This window comes from Cryptomeria japonica, chromosome 4 (genome assembly GCF_030272615.1).
Source record: "Cryptomeria japonica chromosome 4, Sugi_1.0, whole genome shotgun sequence".
NCBI classification, from domain to species: Eukaryota; Viridiplantae; Streptophyta; class Pinopsida; order Cupressales; family Cupressaceae; genus Cryptomeria; species Cryptomeria japonica.
In genome coordinates this window covers 353,786,172-353,808,194 of record NC_081408.1, presented here as the reverse complement: position 1 = coordinate 353,808,194, position 22,023 = coordinate 353,786,172, and the positions used below count along the sequence as shown (strand labels likewise).

General features: G+C 39.0%; 1 protein-coding gene across 2 annotated transcripts in view; it reads right to left on the bottom strand.

Moving 5' to 3' along the window:
- Nucleotides 1–14,878, bottom strand: part of LOC131063640 (E3 ubiquitin-protein ligase RGLG3) — a 92,332-nt gene extending 77,454 nt beyond the window's left edge. The window contains exons 1-2 of one of the 2 annotated variants that reach the window (XM_057997533.2): nucleotides 14,675–14,877; nucleotides 14,476–14,585 (exon numbers count right to left, since the gene is read on the bottom strand). In XM_057997533.2, coding sequence (XP_057853516.1) covers nucleotides 14,476–14,523 — 48 coding nt within the window. In that variant the 5' untranslated portion in view covers nucleotides 14,524–14,585; nucleotides 14,675–14,877. Of the gene's footprint in view, nucleotides 1–14,475 lie in introns of both variants that reach the window. The other variant, XM_057997530.2, reaches the window with a different exon arrangement.
- Between the last annotated feature and the right edge of the window lie 7,145 nt (nucleotides 14,879–22,023).

Genomic DNA, 22,023 nt, shown 5'->3' with positions numbered 1-22,023 from the left:
GTGGTCTCCCGGTCTGCACCATTTGCACAAATATTGTGTGACCTCTCCCTTCGGGCAATCTCAGGCGAAGTGCCCCCACTGGCCGCACGCTCTGCATTGTATCATCGATCGGCCTTTGGAGTCGTATTGGATCCGGCTCCTTGTATTGTTATTCTTAGTTCGTCCTCCCCACCTGTTATCTCGGTAGCCTCCCGATGTTGCATTGTTGTTTGCCTGGGAGCTGTTAGTACCGCCCGATGTAGTTGATTGTTCCTGCGTAAGCAATACTTGTTGGTTTGGTGTTTTCATGTTGTAGGGGCATTCCCTGGTGGGATGCCCCATCAACTGGCATATATCACAATAGGCCTTCTTTGGGCAGGAGCCTTTCGAGTGGCCATCCATCTTACATTCCGTGCACCAAAGCTCCCCTTCGTCGGTCTTGCTCGGACCTCCCTTCATAACCTCCAGCTCTTTCATCATCCTCAGCATGTCCTTCTGCAGGGCTTGCACCTTTTTGCCAGACTCGCCATCGCTGCTACTTCCCTCGGAAAAGTCATCATCCTTGGACGAGCTATCCTTCTTTTTCTTCTTGGATGTCTTAGTCTCGCTCTCAAGATCCATCGCTCTATTATATGCATCTTCGTACGAGGTTGGTGGAACAATTTTCATCTTCTTCCGGAGGGAGTGTTTCAGTCCCTCCACGAACCATCTCTTTTTCAACCCATCCACTGGTTGACTCTCCATTTTCCCCAACAGTTCCTTGAGCCGTTGACTATAGGCTCGGACCGTCTCGTTCTTGTTTTGCTTTGTGCCATAGATTTCGGCTACTATTTCATTGTCGTCTCTAAGAAGGCGGAACTCTATCTCGAACTCCTTCTTCAAGTTGGGCCATGAGCCGACTTTGGCCTTATCCGTATCGAAGTACCAGTCGATGGCCACTCCCCTTAAGGTTGCTGGAAATTGTGTTACCCATTCCTCCTGGTCAGTAACACCGTTCGCTGACCATATGGTTTCGCAAGTGCAGCAATGGCGGACGGGATCTTCCTTCCCGTCACCATTGAACTTCGGCAACTTCTATTTACTGGCCATTGATGGGGGTCGTGTCGCCTGTCGTGCACCTGCACCACTCCGACCCACGCCAGTGGTGTTTGTTGTTTGAGTGACTGGGGGTATGGTAGTTTGTACCCGCGTGCTTGGTGTGATGGGTCCCAAGAGGGGGTCCTGCTTGCCGTGTGCCTGTGCCTCCTCTGCACCTACGGTCGTACAGTTGCCCTCCCCTCCGTTCTCACCCTCGTCGTCAGTTCACTCCCTTCATCCTCCGTGCACGGTGTAAGGCATAAATTCTTGAATTGATCGCGGGTCTCTTTAACCAGATTTCTTCGTAGCCTTGTTATCTCCAAAAATTCTTCGTAGCTTCTCACCCTATGGTGTTTTGGCGACACGTAGAAATCTCCTTCGGCTTCTGCTCCTGCACCCTCTGTGACACCTTGGTTCCCTCGAGCAACCCTTCGGTAGGTCGTCCTTCGGCAAGTTGCCTCAGCCTCCGTCTACGTTCTACTTGTTCTAGAATCAAGGCTCTCTGTGCAGCCTCCCACTCCTCACTTTGTGCCTTCTTATTTCTATCCTTATTTAATAAGTTGGGCATTAATTCCCGTACATAATGTAGGAGTGTTCTTTATTCTGCCCCTGAGGCTCCAAGTTTAAGTTCCCCGTCGTCGCTTGCCATTATGCTCCTCTTCCCAGCGACGGTTGTTTTCTTCGTACTCCCGGAGGACCTATTGGCTTCGCTCCTCACGCTGGGTTTCCTCCCTTCAGCATTGGTGGGCAAGGGTTGCTTGGGCTAGGAGACGCGGGAGTTGGTGCAACAACCTATTTGCCGTTGGACTGACGTTGAGAGTGTCCCAGACTACACCCTCGAGTACCTCTTCCTGTGTAGCCTCCCCTCGTACGAAAGTCTCTATAGCTGCCTGGAACTGGATCACGAGGTCGCCTGTCAATGCATTCTCCCCTTCGTAAAGTTCTCTCAGTCGGCTATCATCCCCCTCGATGCTATTGCCAATGGGCTGACCCATTATCCTCCATAGGCCATTCATGCTCTGTGGCTACCCAGATTCAAACAACAACGGTGTCAGATGTTTACCCCGTGGGGTGTGTTATTAATATTGCATATCAATAGTCAGATAATAACCATAGGATAGAATAGTAACCAGAAACTCAAAGCAGTGCTTTCATTAATGCCAAAATGTCTAGTACAATAATCATTCTCTGCATCCATGTATCCAACAATAAGTACAAGAGCATATATAAAGACACGGTCGAGGGTTGCAGTTACCACCCGTGGAGAACCATCGTGCAACAGACAACTACCCTCGACAACACTAACATACTTAACCAACGTAGCTTAACAAGTAGTAGAAAGCCCATTTTACGACCAACCACCACAAAGTACAAACATTGGGGGTATGATCGGAATCACTTGGGGTGGCCATCAACAAGTTGGCAAAATTTCATGCGGCTTTGCTCAGTCTTGAGATGGGAGCAGAATTAAATGCTGAAAAATTGCACCTTCAGCGTGATTCTTTAATCACCATCAACGCTATTTGGAAAAATACCACCCCAAATTGGAAGCTTAATAGATGGTTTGTGCCATTCAAAACATTGATTGGGAGGTTCTTGGACTTCAAAATCACGCATATATATAGAGAAGGAAATACCTTAGCAAATGAAATTTCAAAAAATGCAGCTATGAGAAATCAGAGGGTGGTGGCGGAGGAGGCTTAATAATTTTAGGGATCTTACTAAGGATGGGGTGCTGATGAAAAGAGCAATCATTTTTAGCCTCAGTCCGGATATTGGGAATGTAAGTACGGATCACATGCACAATCGATACCAATTGTATTGATGCGGCACTAGATATTCAGCATCCACATGCTACGGATACTGGGAGAAGTGTGCGGGACAAGCTGGACGCCAACTTCCTGGATTGTGTGTAGGAATGGTTAAGTTAGCAAGGACAACCGGGATGATTAATGCGAAAGGCAGTGCGATATTATGATATTGACACAAGGCAATTGGCTATAAAAGCAGCGAGGGCAGTAGCTTATGTGTCATATTATTGTGTCAATTCTGAGAGCATAAGGAGCTTTGGACATGCCAATACTGTTAGAGTCCACAAAGCGGCAAATATTGTTCTTGGGAGAGATCACTAACAAAAGACTAATGGCCATACTCACCATGGGCCAACCCCTGGTTATTCACGTGGTCGAGGCCATACTAGGGAAGGAATTCATCATGGCTTACCACCGATATAAGGTGAACATAGATGTGTCCGCCATGTTCTTAGCTGTTGTTTTGACTGCAATTGAGACGAAGGCTAGTGCTAAGGCATTATGTCAAAAGGTGATAAAGCATGCCTTTTTGAGGGAAATTGATGCTTATCTGGACAACGTGGATGAAACAAAGCGCATCCCGTTGCCTCAGAACTACTATATGCAGCATGGTGATGGCGGTATGGTGAGGAAATTTCCCCTTATTTAGACACTAGAACCAGATTTCCTGGAAGGAGGTGGGGCAGAGGTGGGCAAAAGCATTGTCTTTCTACAGAGGCTGACGGGGATGCTCATGGTCACAGAAAATGTGTGGATTAAGGAATAATGGTGCTGGAGGGTTTGCTGAAAGAAGACGAACCGGAGCTAGATATGGAGTTAAAATTCAGGACTACCATTGAAGAAGAAGAACGGGTGGAGAATGATATGCGAGACCACTTGGAGATGGCCAACACTGTGGCCCATTATGCACGCAGGCCTAAGTGTCTGGTGGTGGCTAGAGCCCTAGCAATGAAAAAGATGAAGAATGATGAATAGCAGAACGAGTTACAGACAACCTGGTTTTTTGGCATTTTCTACCCCTATTTTGAATTTTGGTTTTTTATCAATCTATGATAGGAAAGTCTAAAAGTTGTTGGTTAGTATGTTGCATTGTTCCACAGCCGTTGGGGATGGGGACACGGGGGGACACGGGGACAGGCTTTGGGGACGGGTTTCCGAGACGGGGGGACTTATGCTTGGGGGGGGGGAACGCATTTCCGTGGAACACTGGTATGTTGTCTTTGTCACCATTTTGATATACGGTGGCTGGTCGTAAATGTATATATGCCTCTAATTTTGAGACATGGAGGTGATTTTTATGGATAGGCATAGATTTTGCACGATATGGACAGTCGGGGGTAGAAATCTGCATATACTACCCAGTATATGGTATGGTGGTGAGCTTTATTGTATGATCTTTTATAGTAATATACAGGCGCTGCCCCTTGCAGTAATTTTTCTACCAAAAAATAATGTTTGTATGATGTGTGATGATTCTCTATTTTTATGATTCTATTGCATCCCATATGGTCATCTTTCTTTCTTACATGTTGTGACTCTGTTTCCCATTGAAGTTGACACCGATGAATTGACTTAGAATTCAATCATTCATTTTCATAAAGCTTTTCTTTCTTTTTTGATTTAGTTTAATTTCTTGCTTTGCATGAATGCACAAACAAATGTATTACTTTTGCCATATCTTAAGGGATTTATACTTGAATGAGATGTTCAAAGGTTTGTGAATGCAAGAGTCCTGCTCAACCTTTCATCCCATTGCTCTATAATTATACATCTTCAATGGGCTTGTGTCATATAGATACTCAGAGGGCTGCAATGATGATATTGCAAGCCATGTGTATGTGTTATAAAGGGACTAATCTTTGGTGATTAAAATTGGATATGTTTTGGGTGCACTTACATGTTTGCATTTGTTGTTAATGAGGTACAATAGGTTTATCCCTAGCTGCAATCAGGGCATTGTAATTAAAGCCTTGCTCCAATAGCTATTTTATTTTAACACCTCAAGGGAATAACCCCCTAAGTTCTGCAAAGCCTGATAAGGAAGAGGATTTGCCCTAATCTTATGAATTGGTCCAAAACCACCCTATTCTTGATGTATAACTCCTTCTTTGTCTAAGATTCCTTATTCCCCTTGTCTCACTTTGGGTTGTGATAGTAGAGGATAGAGTTTTTGTTTTTGAGCTCCAACATAATGGCGACACTATTGGGGAAAAATTCAAAATGATCTTATCCTTGGAGGTTGAGAAACATTCAAGACTCTACCAGTAAGAAGACCAAAAAAATATTTCTGCCGTGGTGGCTTGATTCATATCAAGAATTTCTTTATTCCATGAGGTGGTAACTCTATTGTCATTGGATTGAAGTCTCTACTCCATATGTCTGCTTGTTGTTGGTGCCACAAATCATATCCCATGGTGCAGCAATAGTTAAAGGTACACATGTTTGTCCTTCCCTTTCTCATGTTGAGATTGTGCTTATTCCAGATACTTCTGCTTGTACAGGGATGTCTTATTTCAGCATGCTATAAATTTGTAGTCATGGCCGTTGGGTCTGAAATTTTCTCAAATCTGCTCCTTCATATCAACCTCCTTATGATTCAAGCCCTAGATATTATGCTGATGACCATGACTCAAATTACTAGGGTGATACACGCTATTTCTGCACTATTTCTGCTCTAGTAGTCATGATCTATCCCCAGCCTATTCACAAAGCCTACAAACATCCATGTACAAAGAAATTGAAAACCAAATCAATTTTCTTGAGTCTAGCTTGCATGCTTATGTATAGTTTATTGTTACAAAGAATCAAGTTGTTCAATCTCGTGTCATTCTCCTTGACACTATTGATAAACAATTTGCCCTCTCTTGGATTGACTATGAAATGCAAATCACAACAAATGGAGTCCTAACTTAGATGCCCTTGTTTGATAGATGTGATGACACAAAAGGAGGTACTCATGAATGCATTTCTAGATTTTACAAATAAGTTCAAATTTTGTGATGAGGACATGTGGATAAAACTCTTTGTTAGATCTCTACATTAATGTGCATTAATATGGCTTGTTTACTTCCCTGCTCCTCACTCTTCTACTCAGTATGACCTTGTGACTGCATTTAATGAGAAATACACAAGGTAGACCTTACCTCTCTTGTCAATGAACTTGTAAACATCAAAACTCAAGAGGGTGAGTCTTATAAACACTTTGGTCACAGATTTCTTTTTGTCCTTACAAAAGTCCCAAGTGATTAGAGGCCTAATAAAGCCATAGACGGTCACATTACATCCCCCTAAATTAAAAATGTGATTTTTTTATTTTATTTTGGACTTTAAAATTTTCTGGGCTGTAGGGGACGGCCAGCTGTCCCGGGGACAGTCGGGGGACAGCTGGCTGTCCCCTGCCGTCCCCTGCTTCCCAGCAGCCGTCCCCGAAATGTCCCCGGTGAATTTACAAAAAAGGGGACGTCTAGGAAACGGCAAATTCCCGTCCTCACATCCCCGTGGAACATAGGTCCAAATCTTATGGGAAGCCTCCATCCTTCCCATCTCAAGGTCAGATCACTTCCTATATCTCTTAACATCCAATGTGATTCTATTCCTTTAAGATGCCCTTTTAAATTTGAGAAGATGTGGTTAAGGGATGAGAATCTGAAATGTCTCATTGAGCAATGGTGAATTGAGGCTCCTATTGAGCGGGGAACAAAAGTTGTGAGGATGGCAAGAAAATTACAGTTTTTAAAAGGAAAGCTGAAGGAATGGAATCAGGTTCATTTTGGCAACATTTTTGCGGAAAAAATTAGGATTCAGACAGAACTAGCGGAGATAAATGAGATTGTCATTCAACAAGGAATGACAACAATGGAGTTTCAAAGGGAAAAGACCTTGAACCAACAACTAGCGGAGATTCTTGCAAGGGAAGAAATTTTCTGGAGACAAAAATCAAGAGAATGCTAGCTTCGAGAAGGGGATCATAATACAAAGTACTTTCACAAGTCAGCGAAGATCAGACGGAATATTAACAAAGTTAGTGAAATCAAGAACAAACAAGGAACTCTACTAACCGACATGGAGGATATTAATAGGGAGGTAGTTTCCTATTTTACAGGTTTGCTATCAACAGAGAATGCTCTTAACTTGGGAAGTGATGGAGAGTGTTTGGACTTTATTCCGAGCTTGGTAACTGATGATCAGAATGACAGATTGATGCAAAAGATCACATTAGAAGAGGTGAAAGTGGCCTTATTCTCTATGGGGGGGATAAAGCGCCAAGCCCAGATGGTTTCCCGCCATATTTTTTTCAAAAAATTTGGGACGTCACAAAGATAGACTTGTGGGAAATGGTTGAAGAATCAAGAGTAAGAAGGTATCTATCAAAAGAGTTGAACAACACTTTGATTGCCCTTATTCCTAAGAAAGAAGCTGTCCAAACTTTTGATGATATGCAACCTATATCTTTATGTAATACTATATATAAAATAATTGCCAAAAGTCATGGCAAACAAACTCAAAACTATTCTTCCTAAGATCATTTCTTTAGAACAAAGCAGCTTTACTCCGAACAGATCCATTGAAGAAGGGATTATTGTAGCTCATGAGGCGATCCATACTGTTAGATAGGCTAAGACCAACAGGATGTTGATCAAATTGAATATTGAGAAGTCTTACGATCATGTGAATCACAGCTTCCTTCTTAAAGTGATGAAAAGTTTTGGTTTTCACCCCCATTGGCTAGATTGATTCAAGAGCTGCATTTCTACTCCGTGATTCTCAGTGCTGATAAATGGAACTCCACAAGCTTTCTTCTCCACTACAAGGGGCATTGGATAGGGGGACCCTTTATCCCCATTTGTTTTTATTATTATGGAGGAGGCATTGGGAAGAATGATTACTAGATGTAGAATGGATGGCAGATGGAAAGGTATAAATATTGCACGTGAGGTGGAAGCTGTAATGCAAACACAATTTGCAGATGGCACATTGTTAATGGGAGAAGCTACAGTGATCAGATCAATCTTAGATAAGTACTGTAGAATCTCAGGACAGGCAGTTAATTGGCACAAATCAGAGTTCTATTGCTTTAACACGGCATTGGAGGTCCAAAGAGATATATCAAAAAACTTGGGTATTAGAATGGGAAGACTACCAAAGAAATTCTTGGGAATTCCTTTATTTGCAAGAGCCAACAAATCCTATGTTACCCCGAGTTTCCAGGACAGGGGGACGGGGGGGCAGGGAAACGGGTTTTTGGGATGGATTTTTTTTTCCCAGAGTAGGGGACGGCAGGGGACGGCAGTGGGGACAGCTTTATAAAAAATAGGGAAATTTTAAATATTCATCTAAAAACATGGATAAAGCATGCTTATATACATTATAAAACCTTAACATATAACGTTTGTGTTAAATATTTAAACTGAGACTTTGCATGAGAGTGGAAGTCAAACAAATAATCAAAATTCAATCATTAATTTTATGGGGCAGCCAGAGTAGGGGTTTCCAAAAGTTTCCGAGTTTCCGGGACGGGTCAAATTATGTTGGAAACGCATCGCTAAGTAACACTGAACAAGTCAAATCTTTGGAATAAATTGGTTGACAGTTGTCTGGGTCACATGGAAGATTGGAAGGGTAGGTGGTTGACATCAGCAGGCAGAATCATCATGTTGAAATCAGTTATCTCTGCTATTCCTTTATTCTCAATGTCGTGTCTGAGAAAACCAATCAAGATCCTAAAAAACATAGAGAGGGGTATGAGGAAACTCTTTCGGAATGGTTCCCAGGACAAGGATAAAATCCCTCTTCTGGCATGGAACAAAATATGCAAGCCTAAGAAATCAGGGGGAGTGGGAATTAGATGTTGGAACCTAATCAATAAGGCTATGGGAGCAAAATTGATATGGAATATGTATTCCTATTCTAATCAGAAATGGGTAAGAATACTATCTCAGAAATATCTGGACAGTCATAATGCAGAAAGAATCTTGACAATTAGAAATCCTTGCAGAGGCTCAGCTGTTTGGAACTTCCTTTTAAAATGGAGGAAAGTAATTGTCAAGCACCTTTCTTGGAAGATAGGAAATGGCTCACAAGCAAACTTCTAGTCTGATTCTTGGGAGGGCTATCAAAATCTAAGCATTGATGGGACATGGCAGGAAATCAGAGACATTGCAAAGAGAAGTTGGGGTTTAAAAGTGGCAGATTATGTTGAAAGGAAGGATTATCATGGAATTGTCAAGTGGATATGGAAGGATCCAAGGGAGTTAAATCTGTCCCGTGATCTTGAACTTCAGTTCAGAGAGTTGTTGAGATGCAGATCTATCAAATTGATAGAGGACGAAGACAAACTGATTCGGTGTGGTGCCATGAGTGGGAAATACTCGGTCAAAATTGGCTATAATGTTTTGGATGTAGAAGTTGTGGAAGAAAACTGGCCGGTCCATCTATGTTGGAACAATAATTGTCTCCCAAAAGCGGGATCGTTCACTTGGCTAGCTATGCGGGGCAAGATTTTAACTGGAAACCGCCTAAATAAACTAGGGTTCAGGGGACCTTTCAGATGTGTTATGTGTAAGGAAGAGATGGAAACCATAGATCATCTTTTGCTGCATTGCCCCATGGCTCATGATTGCTGGATGAAATTGATAGGAAAATTGGATTGGTGCACCCCTCTTAATGTTGAACTAAAATCATGGCTTCAGAGCTAGGGTAGTAGGGAGAACAATTCAATTTACTCGAGCATTTGGATGATTGCCCCATCAGCTCTGCTATGGGAGGTGTGGAAGGAGCGTAATCAACGCATATTCCTCGTCTCTGGAGTAGGATAGAACGATCCATCTCAGAACTTGTCCGCACGGCTTCAATGAAAGTAAATGTGAACAAACATCCCTACAATTGGTGGGACAGTAAGATCCAAGTGCACTGGCCCCTTATCAAATTCAGACCTGTTAATGGGTTCCAAAGTATTAAACCTTCTCACCAACTGGAAGAAATAACAGTATGGAAGCCGCCGGAACAAGGATGGATCAAAGTCAACTTTGATGGTGCAGCGTGTGCCAATCCAGGCCTGTTGAGTGCAAGTTGCATTGCCAGGGAATACCATGGTCATATAATCGCTAAATGCAATGAACGTCTTGCTTCAGGATCTAATAATGAGGTTGAAGTTAAGGCAGCTCTTCTGGCCGTTCAATTAGCTAGGAGATTAGGTGTGAAAAAGTTACATCTCGAAGGTGATTCTCAGGTCATTATTCATGCTATACTAAAAGGGAAAGCAGATAACTGGAAGATAGACCGAGAAATCAAATGCATCAAAAGTCATCTTGCATCATTTCATAGTTTTAAAATAACTCATGTCCTAAGAGAGGGAAATAAAGAGGCAAACTCATGTGCAAACCAAGCTTTTGACTTCCAAGATGGTGAAATCAATTTGAATATCTCCCTCCCAAACAGTAACTTTTTTGAAAGTTTCCAAGGCCTTAGTTGGCGGGCATCCATTTGATTGTTGGAAGTGGTAGTAGGTAAAGCCTAGGCAGTTAAGTGCATTAAGCCAAATACGAATGCTCATACGAGGAGCATTTAATTCCTGTCAGAGGTCAATAGGGCTGAGTAACTCTAGACTCATGCCAGATAAATGTGGATCTTGATAAGATTACTTTGCAATATAGTTGATATAGGAGATTATATCTGCTGGCTAAGGTGGCAGCGAACTCCACTATATCGTACCAAATGGGCAGAGTTAAGGCACAATTTGAAGGCACCTTTAGTACTTACTCCCCGAAAAGCCAACAGCATTTATAGAAACTTTTTGAATTTATAGAGTTCACCTTGGGTTAAGTTGGTGTGTTTTATAAGGGGAGTTTTAGTTTTGGCATTGATGTTATTGGGAGATGCATATTTTTCATTAATGGTGTTTCTTTTGGCAGAATATCACACGGGGCTATCTTTTTGATAACCTAATTTATCGTTGCAGGCGGCAAGACCCATGGTGGCCTTTTGGGGCCAAACCTCGAATGAGAGACTATCAAACATTTTCAAGTTTGACAACAGAGACTTCCTAAACCGCGTTAAAATTGTCCTAGGAGACAAATATCTAAGGGCACTATTTAAATACAGAACTAATGCCAATATTGCCTCCATGTTCATGGCCTGGTGCTTTGAACTGGAACCTAAAGAAATGGTGAAATGGGTGGTAAGTGGTTGTGTAAGAGAGGAATGGTGTGGGGACCTGAATAGTTTCATGAAGATGACGAGAGATGGCAAAGGTTTCATTTGCCCGGATGGTGTTTGACTACATGTGAGTGAATTCACCCCCCCTCTGCGACCATACCTCTTATGGAGTACAAACTGCAATAAAGAGGTTCGTCAAGCTTCTGCACAAATTGGTATGCATGGTGTTAAGGAATTCTTGAAGGCTAGGCAGGAGCAGAGTATTCGATTAGAGCTGGAAAAATGGGATCCTTATGAGGCACGGTCAGGCCAGAATTCAAGGGCATCATCTCTGAGACGTGAAGAAGAAGGCGGGGCGGACACTGTGGATTGGTTTCCCACCAAAGAACAAAGATGGTGCAAGCGGCCCTGAGGATACGGTTGGCTGTGCGATGGCATCAAGTGCCAAAGGCAAGGAGATTGTGATAGCAAAATAGAATTGCCTATGTTTAAATTTTGTAGTGAAAGTTTCGCTATAGAAGGGATATTTTCATTGAAAGATGTGTATGTATGGATGTTTCAGATGTTTTGGGTGGGAGTTTTTTTGTTAGGTGAAGTTTTTTCTAGACAGGATGGGGGATAGTTTTTCTTTTAACTAAGACTCTTAAACTTGGCACAACAGGATGGATTATGGATATTATACAGTCATTGGGATTTGAAGATATTGTATTTTCCTGAAAATCTTAATAGAAGTAACATTTACCAATCAAAAAAAAAAGGAGTTCAAGTACATGCATGCATAGAGTGCAATTTGCATCTCCTTGTCACTCATAACAATACATCAAGCTAAAACATGAAGGTAGGGGCCAAAATTTGGCTGCTAACCTTCCTGCCATTCCCATGATCTTCAACTAACAATAGTACCTACAGAAATCTTAGCCTTGTATATGGACTTTATGCAAAGTTATAAGCATGATTAGTGTATTGTCAATATGCTATGTGTGTCAAAATAAGGAGTAGGATAAGTAATGATCAACCAAATACATGTGAAAAATAATATCATCCCTGTTAAACGCATCATAGTTTGTTTAGATTGCTTTGCTTGGTTTGGCATTTACTTCTTCTACCTTTGGCAAGGAGGCTCAAAAACATTAAGGACAATCACCATGCAATTGTAGAACTGTGAAAGAGGGAATGATATGCATGTGAACCACTACAGTTATGTGGTATCAAATAACGTAAGTTGCACTATCCACAAAAGTGGATTTCCTACACAAGTTTGGGATGGTTATAATCATTTCCCTACTATCTTGGTGTATAGAAGTGGTCCACAGCCATCACTTAAAGTTCATGAGTTCCCTAGGTCTAAGAAGGATTGCGTTTGTGACTTGCATATTTTTTGGATCTATAGTTTATTCCATAATCCTATTCCATTAGATGCTTCCCAATCGTGTGTTAATTAAGTACAGGAGACCCAGTTGTTTTTAGTGGTGTGCTTTTCAAGTAGAACAAGCGGAGTTGTTTCTTTGGGTGAGACCTTAAAATCTAGACAATTGAGCTGGTCATAGAGAAATGTTTCTTCAATTGTGGAAAATGCTTCCTAAAACACTGGTGTTAGAGTTGAGCTGAAGCTTATCATTAAAAGATATGAACCAAAAATTCATATAAGAAAAACCCTTGTAGTAAACCTCAAGAGCAAGGAAGCATTGGAGAAAAATCCAACAAACAATTAGGCCTACAACAAAACAAACCATGCCTAGACAAGAAAACTTAGCGTGTTGATGAAACCAGTGAAAAGCTGAAAACACAAATAACAGCCCATCTCATTGAGGCAAGATTTGAAAGTTGTATAAGGAGTGCTACTACATATACATCAATAGAAGAAACTAAAAAACTTCTAAGATCACAGACTCAAACATGGGAAGCAAATACTATTTGGAGTATGAAAACAGGGGGCACAGCTAACAGCAATTGAAGATTGCACAACATGAACTCTAGAAGAAAAGCACTCGCCAAAGATATTCAAGCATCTCTTTGAAGAGGGGTGGATTTAACTGCATGTACAGATGTTGAGTGAAGGAAAACAAAATTTTATGCATAAATTATAGGAAATTCGATAATTCATTCACATCAGATTTCAGCTGAGTTAGCATAAAAGGTTCCACTTTATATAAATTTGTTAGATACATGAACATGAGAAAAGAGGGCACCCATTGTTGCATTTACATCCAATATTCTGCTGTTATACCTACTGAAACCAACCCAAGGTAGGGACCACCAGTGTTGTGTGAGAAGTCAAACTGACATAGTCCAAGGGCCTTAGGTGGATGAATGTGGCACCAGTATAGTCAGTCAAACTAAGCATTATGCATCGGATATTAACTTTTATAATGGTTATATAAACAAGCCATTAGGAATGAAAACAAAGGGATGTAGTAGTATCTTGTTATGTATTCTAGACCTACTGTAATCCTTTTTCCGCTCCTTATCTATGCAGTCGGACTATAATAATGCAGTCCTACAGAAAATATGACCTTCAATTGATGTTTAACCTAAGAAACCTCCAGGGGCAATTCCCTTGGCCATGGCTAATCATTGTTACAGGATGGTCCCAGAGACTCATAAGATGATAACTATCAATAAAACTGCACACTTAAAAATTCTAAATATATAATTATTATAATTGATATGAATTGTTTCTGGATTAAACTGTGAGCTGTTTTCCTCACACGGTCAAATTCAGAAACAATTCATGTCAATATCATGAACTGTGAAAATTATATGTCTATGATTAATATCCTTCATGAAGGGAATTATACAGTCAAATAAAAAAAACAATTCATGTCAATATTATGAATTGTAAAAATTATATGTCTGCAATTGTTATAACTTGTTGGAAGCTAACAAACACGCTTAAAATTTAAAATATAACAATTATTACGATTTGTTGGAAATCGGTAAACAACAATTATTATAATTTATTGAAAAGCTGTAAACAGCTTGCCCCATGCAAGAATAATTGGACTTCTTCCACTTAGTGTTGAAGCACTGAAGGTCTCCACGCCCTCAAATTCGTCAGGTTACCATACATGTTTGATAAATGAGGCGCCGCTACCAAACTAGGGGTTCCTACACCTTAGGTTAGCTTGATAGTTTTTGGATTCGATTATGTAAACAATTTTTTCCATTGAGCTAGAAAGAAAGCAATCTGCACAGGCATGCAGAGTATCTAACTGGTTTGGAGAATTGAATTATTCTTTGTAAAATTAAATTTGCCAAAACACTCATTTAATTTAAGGGATTGCCGTGCTGCGTTGCAGGCCACATCCACATCCATTGCCGGCGAGTGCAATCCAAAAATAAATTGGTATCAATTAATTGTTATCAGAGAAAAGCATAGCTCAATTACAGTGGGAGCCCAAATGACATCTAAGATTTGTTAATACTCATGTTGTAGCAAAGAATAAAGATGTACCTGATCAAGAGTTTGAAAGTTATCCCCGATAAAGGCATATTTGTGCATCTCTGAACTTTCCGTAACCGGCTGCTTAGATGCAAATCGTTGTTGATACACGTCTGCTCGCCCTGGATTGTCATCAGGCTCGTCATTTGTTGATCCTCTGATACAATTACCCATAAGAATAATAACAACAACAATAAAAGTCTTCACCAACCTCCTCGCCAATCGGATTTTCTACAGACACAATTACTGAAATGGTTAGGAAATTCTGCATGAGTTTCCAAGACCCGCCCCTCTAATTTGAAATACGTTTGCTATTTTTGGTCCCATAGGTCTTAGAAATGTGTTTTAATGTGGCTTCTGTTGAATGAGTTTTCTATTTGAAATTGATTACTTTGTAAAGTAATGATTCTCGCTGTAAGCCTTCTAGACCTATATTAAGATTAATAAAAGTGAAAAACTTTTTTATCGACTCAAAGAATCACAACTTATGCTTACATAAGTTAGTAGACTAATGTCAGCTTTATTTCTATAAATTTCAAAAGAAAAGAATAGAATAGAATATGAAATCTTTTAAAGAGAGAATAAAGTGGAAGGTGAGAATATAAATTTTAAACAATACTTGTTTTAAAATGGAAGAATTTTACAAGATTTGAACATTAAATTATATTCACTTTAATGGTAAAAATGATATATGTAAGACATTTTTTTTTATGAAAAAGTGTTTTTATATAATTTTTATAAAAGACATATTGGAATAGAAGACATTTTGAAATGTATAGGGAAGGTGAAGCTTTAAATGGAAAAATAATAACCAGTCAAATTGTTAAAGTTGTTTGCTTATGGCATAGTGTGACAATTTAAATGTGGGGTTGTTCTTGTCGTCGAGCTTCAAACTCCATTGGGGTGTTATTATTGACTATTAAGTTGGGAATGAGGTCCAAAGTTTGTGACCTCGCTGATTCGTAGCTTTGGGCCAGAAGTGTTTACCCTTCTTTTAATAAAAAAATGCCTAAATAGTGGATCACGATTAGATGGTTCCCCCAACCATTTGAGAGCACTTGGGCATAAAAAATTGGCTCCCACCCCAAAATGATAACTTCTTTTTCTTATTTACGTTTAGGATCATTTCTCACTAGAGAGATGTCTATATTCAATTAAGGGAGCCTACTAATATTAGGTCATGCAATTGCACCCTACCACAAAATTGAGAAGCAATAGAGGATTTACATGTATATTTGGACCATTTGTGTCCTCAATGCTAAGGAGAACTATGTGAATGAGTTTGATATGGTTATTGTGGCTATATGCACATTTATCCAATGTTAAATAAGTGTTTATAAATAGCCAACTTCTTGGAAAATTGGTCACCTTGCCCCTAAATGTATATACAAACATTACAGTGAATCATTGGTTTAGTATACATGGAAAAATTAGAATCAACAAAAACTCTTGAAAACAAAGGCAAACTTTTATTTTTTTGTATAGAAAATAAAATCTCTTCTCTAGAAGCATGCCAAATTTTGGTGACGTTAAATGACATTTGTGATAAATTACCTAAAAGACTTGTGTGCCAATAAACAAGCTCAAGTCTAATTTATCATTAAAATTTTAGGGGTTCTAGGGGTCGCACACCCCAGTGGAGGTTCAAGGTTAGCACCCCCAAAACCCACATTTTATGTATACTTTATCATTAAAATTTTGATGTTTTATCACCGGGTCACAGATCTAATGATGGATGTTTTGTGTGCTTTGCTTGTCTTAGAAGGCAACCCTATTTTATGAGGGCATTGTATTATGGATGTGTATTATGATGTATTTTAGGAGTCTAACAGATGTTGAGTTGCTTTTGTATTCTTGTTGTCGATACTCATATGAGAAGCTTTCTCTGCAAGTATATTGCAATACGTTGTTGATTTTTTAATAATATATTAGGTGGCTTTTAAAGCAAGAGGTTTTTCTACCAAATGGGTTTTCCCCACATAAATCATTGTGTTTTTTATTAAGGATCAAACAGGTTTTGAGGGGACCCATAACCCCTTACAACAGGTTTTGAAGGCACCTGAAACCCTTAGAATTTCCACAGGTTTGAAACCCAAAGAAGAAAGTTGCAACAAGATACAACATAGACAACATGCAACAGAACCACAACCTAACAACAAAGTATAAATATTGAAGAACCAGCTGGAAGAGAAAAAGGTCTAAGCCATACACAAGAATACTTAGATAAACATGACCTTAGTCATACTGGGTTTTAGCAAGGCTCCCATAACCTTAACCTTAAGCTTGAATAACACCGAGTTCACTTTGGCCTTCAAGATCTCCACCTTAATAGAAGATAAAGGAAAGAAGTCTAAGGGAAGGGCAGCAACAACTCCATTATAATCAAGAAATAGGGAACCATCTCCCCCCCCCCCGCCAACACCTCCTACCAACTCCAAAATCATCCATCTCCACCTCAATAGGAGATAGGTCCACCTCAATAGGAAAGATTGGAGGAAACCAAAGAAGTTGAAGAAGAAGCAAGGAGATCAAAGCCAAATACACCAATCAAAACCAAGCCAAAAGTTCAAAGTCTGAATAGAAGAAGCCAAGAATGTAGAACCCCCAACTGAAAGATAAAGCACAAAACCTCAAGAAAGGTCTATATCAAGGCAATAGCCGGCCAATCACACTCCATCGATAAACCCCAACTATCCCCAAGGGTCATGCCTCGATTAGCATTTGAAACACTAGATCTGCAAAAAACAAGAAGGGCATCCAAAAGAATGCAAGCAACTTCAGACAACACCAAGAGAACCACAAGTGAGAGAAGGATCCTGATAGCAGGAAGAGGACCCCACACACCCCGAGTGGTAGAGACAACAAACCCCCAGGGATCCAGAGCAGGGTGGTCCCATCCCCAACAATATCACCTTTCCCCACGAACATAGCTGGTGAAAAACAACCCAACTAACATCTCCCCACAAAAAATAACTCCAAATCCTTCCCGGAATAGGGGAAAGAAGATAATACAACAAAGAAATTTGTCCCTCACATTAAGTATTGGAAGAGACAAAGAGGTCACGCACTACAAAAGAAAGAAGAGTACACCCACTACCAAAAGGGATGACTCCAAGGTAGCTAAACATTAGCCACAAACAACTAAACAACTAGCGAAGAACTTCCCATCTCTCCCAACATCGTCTACTTCATTCATTTCCCTTTGCATTAGAACCCCTAACACTACTCCCACCTCTCTCACTACTCCTGCCTCTCACTCCCATTTCACTGCTCCTGCCTCTCGCTCCCATTTTGTATGCATGATTTTTATATTTAGTTATGTTAAGTTTTTGTAACTGTTGTAAAGATTTTTAAAAAATTTGCATAACTTTCCTCCCAAGGTTAGTGCAGAAAGTTGTTCCACTGCCTTAACTTCCATGCAATTGGTATCAAATAGTGATCACCTTTAGTTTCAGTTGTGTGTTATTAGGTTTTTTGAACTAATCTAGATTTGAGTGGGAGCTTATAAAAAAGATACTTTGTGATCTTGTTGCGAGACTTTTTAGATGGCAAATTTATCAAGGAGAATAGAGGTGGAGAAATTTTCTGGAAATAGTTTTGAGATGTGTAATATGAAGATGGAGGATCTATTAATAGATCGAGATCAATGAGATGTTATTGATGAGAATGTCTTTAGACCTACATAACCTACTATGGCTACTCAATGTGATGTTATGGGTCAAAAATCCAACGGTATGATTAGATTATATTTGTTAACAATGTGTGCAACATGGTGTTGTCATTGAAGTCCTCAATATGTGTTGTCATTGATGTCACTTGTGATCATTGGTGAAGTAGAATAGGTTAACAAATGGATGTATAGTGAGACAATTGAGAGAGATTATTTGACATTTGACAAAGATGGTTTGGTTATGGTTTTGACATGATCAACATGATTGTAGATAGTCCAAAAGATCACCAGTTGTATCCATGAAAAAATATCAGTCCAAAAGCATGGTACAAGTATATTATAACACATTATTGAATATGGTTTATGCCTTTATTATGGGATGCAGTAGCATTGGTTGTTGGCTACGTGCTCAAGGATTCAATGGATTAATATTTGAGTTAGATACATACTTGTTTGATTAAGGAAATTTGTCTAAGACATGAACAATGCACCTTTCTATGTCTAGGAGTCGGTATTTTGGTCTGCATCTTTCCACATTGCATGATCTGGTTATGTGGTTCTAGAGTAAGGATTGGTGGTGTGTTAGGTGTCTATATTTCATGTCATACATAGTTGTGTAGCAAGAGTTATAAGTGTTTGCTCTTCATATTACAGTATGATAGTATAATGTGTCTCAGTTGACTCGCTATAATGCTTTGCCTTCTTTTGTGATGATTGGTATGCCTATGTGGATTTGGGAACATGTTTAGAAAGGTAAAAAAATTTAGTGATTTGATTTTTCAGGTGATTTGATGCTCTGCAATGCAAGATAGTCTATTTGGGTTGCTTGGTTTCTACCTATTCAGTGAGTTTATTCTTTTATGCCAACATTTGATGATTGATTTCTTTAGAAGATGATAGTGGAGAGTTTGTTGATGGTTTGAAGTACTTTTATTTTGGTTTGCATAATGTTTTTGGCTTCTCCCCAATGGTGTAAAGGCAAACAGTTAACAATTTTGATAGTGGTTTTGATATTTGCGTCAACAAGATGTGTTCCTTAAATTGTAATTGATCCTGACCTATTATAATTGCTCTGAAGGATGTGATAAGATGAGTTTGATGTTTAGTTATTTCTTGGGTTGGTCTACAACCTGATTTGGTTTGTGATATATGTATCTAGAGCTATCCTATGTTGGGTCATACATTTCATTTGATAGGTCTTATCGATGTCGACCTAATTAACATTTTGGTGTGTTGTGAAGGGTATATAATGAAGTATAAATCATTTGTGAATTTGTTGTTGTTATTGTTGCATTGTGTAAAATAATCTAGTGATGAATCAGTTGAGTATGAAGTGTGCAAAATCAATACAAAAGAATGATTATGCTACAAAAGATAACTGCAACTTCAACATATGTCAGATGTTTCTTCTATAGCAATTCATGGTACATTTCTCATTGTAATATTCATGTATCTTACTAGGAGACAATGTATCTTCTCAAGAAGTCTTTTGTATCTTGCTTTGGGGTAGTGATCCTCAATTTGCAAACTCAACATCAACATCAAGCTTCCCCATGCAATGCACCCTAAAACAAACATTATACAACATTGAATATAGTATGAGTTAACTCTCATCGTGGTTTTTCCCTCCTTGGATTTTCCAAGTAAAATCTCGGTTTTCTTTTGTGGTGAATGCTTTGTTCATGTTATTGCCTTCTACATATCTAAGTTAATATTTAAATAGTTAATTAATGCATAAGTTTTAGTTAATGTTGATTCACCCCCCCCCCCAGCATTCGAGTGTGTTCAACAATTGGTATCAGAGAAAGGTTCCTGAGGTAATAGCCTAATAGTTGAGGTAGATCCTACAATTGAATACAGAGGCACTGAAACAATGTTGAATAGTGAAATTCTTATGAAAGTATATTTAGAAGAAATATAACCTAATGTCAGTTGGGATATTGATCCAGTTGATTGTGAAGTAGATTTTGAAGTTGAACTCCAATATGCTCTTGATGACCTAGATTCTGCAAGGCTGAATGTGAAGAATAGAAAACTAAATTCAATAAGGCAGAAAGGATGATTATCAAATTGAAAGCTTAGATTGTAGAAAGAAAAGCATGCAAAGATAAACTCAAAATAGAAAAAGGTGAAATTGTCATGCTTAAAAATAAGAATAAAGCAAGCAAAGAATGTGACGATAAACTCAAAAGGGTAGAGAATGACATAATTAACTTAAAGATCCAAGTTGAGAAAGGAAAAGGGACTATTGATTGGCTAGAGACCAATATTCATGATAAATCTACTCAATGCACCAAACTTGAGGAAGAGATCATTGCCTTGAGAAAAATAATTAGAGAATGCAAAAGAATGGATAGAGAAAGGTTTGAAACTCAAAGGTGAAAGTAACCTCCTTGATAAGATCCTCAACTATCAGAAACTACAAAAGAACAAAGGTGGTATTGGTTTTGGGAAGGGAGAAAGATCTAGGATTGATGTCAAGAATGAGAAAGGAAAAGAGAAGTTTCAAGATGGATCCAAGAAGACAAAAGGAGATAAGAACAATTTCACTCAAGTAGAAAACAAAAGTAAGAACTTCAAACGGTCAGCACCATATCAAACTGCTCAAACCAAGTATTCTCAATCTTTCAATAGTAACTTGTTCTCTTGCAATAAGTTTGGACATAAGGATATCAAATGTAGGAATAGAATGAGCATGAGTTCATTTAGGTCCCCAAGCCTCAACCATTTAATGGTCAGTGCTATAAAGGCAATAAATTTGGACATTAAGTTGATGAATGTAGAAGTGGAGTGAGGAGGAATAGTTTCATAAGAGAAATGGTATGACTTGTTGATCTTTTATGGATATTGCTACACATGCAACAAGTTTGGTCACAAGGCTAATAAGTGTAGATATAATATGAGAGGAAGTGGAAATGGTCTGCAACATGGTACCACATGCTACAATTGTAATAAACCAAGACATATTGCTAGGTTCTACAAAGGAAAGATTGTTGGAACTTTTATTCCACACAAGAAGGTTGATTCAATTCATATCAAGAAGGAGATGGACAAAATTTAGAATGAGAAAGAGGAAAGTGAAGTGAAGGATGGATCTATACCTCAGGATGGTGTAGATGGTTCTTCTAGAAACTAAAGAGAAAAGGTATTGGTTCAAAGGGAGTTAAATTTGCAAACTTTCCAAAACCCTATGAAGAAATGATTTTGAAATCTTCAACATAATGGTTAATGATGATGTGGACATGTTTGGATGGTGATATTGAGTCATTTGATCATATTTTTAAAGGAAATACTTTCTTTGTGGAGATTTGTTGAGTGTTTTATGGTGCCCTAACATGATAGAATGCTTAAAAGTTGCTAAAATCAAAATGCATTCAATGTAGATTTGCTAGGGAAAATGGGAAAGTTATTTAAACAATACCTGGTCATTTTGATATTAATTTAAATGTATTTAAGAGTGACAAAGAGTTAAAGAGAAAATAAGGTTTTTAAAGAAGTTGTTGTATAGAAATCGTAATGGTCAAATTTCAAAGTATTTTCAAGTTGTTCTACAACCCTAGCTACACCTATAATTATAGATGTTGTAGAGAAGCCAAGACCCATATTCAAGAAGCATCCATAAATTTTTGCAATGACTAACAAAGCTGAAGCATTTTCTCACATTCTCATTAACGTGATCCATACAAAGGATATCCACATGTACATCTATGCACCCTTAAATGAATACAATAATGTGAAAGTAGAAGTTTTTAGGGACAAACATTTGATGGATGATTAGTTCATTTTTAAACCAGAATATGCTAGTTTAGAGGAGAAGAAGTTCAACATCTGAAAGATTTTTCCAATGATGTATGGAGAGGTGTGGATCAGGATTATTTTGAGCTAAATTC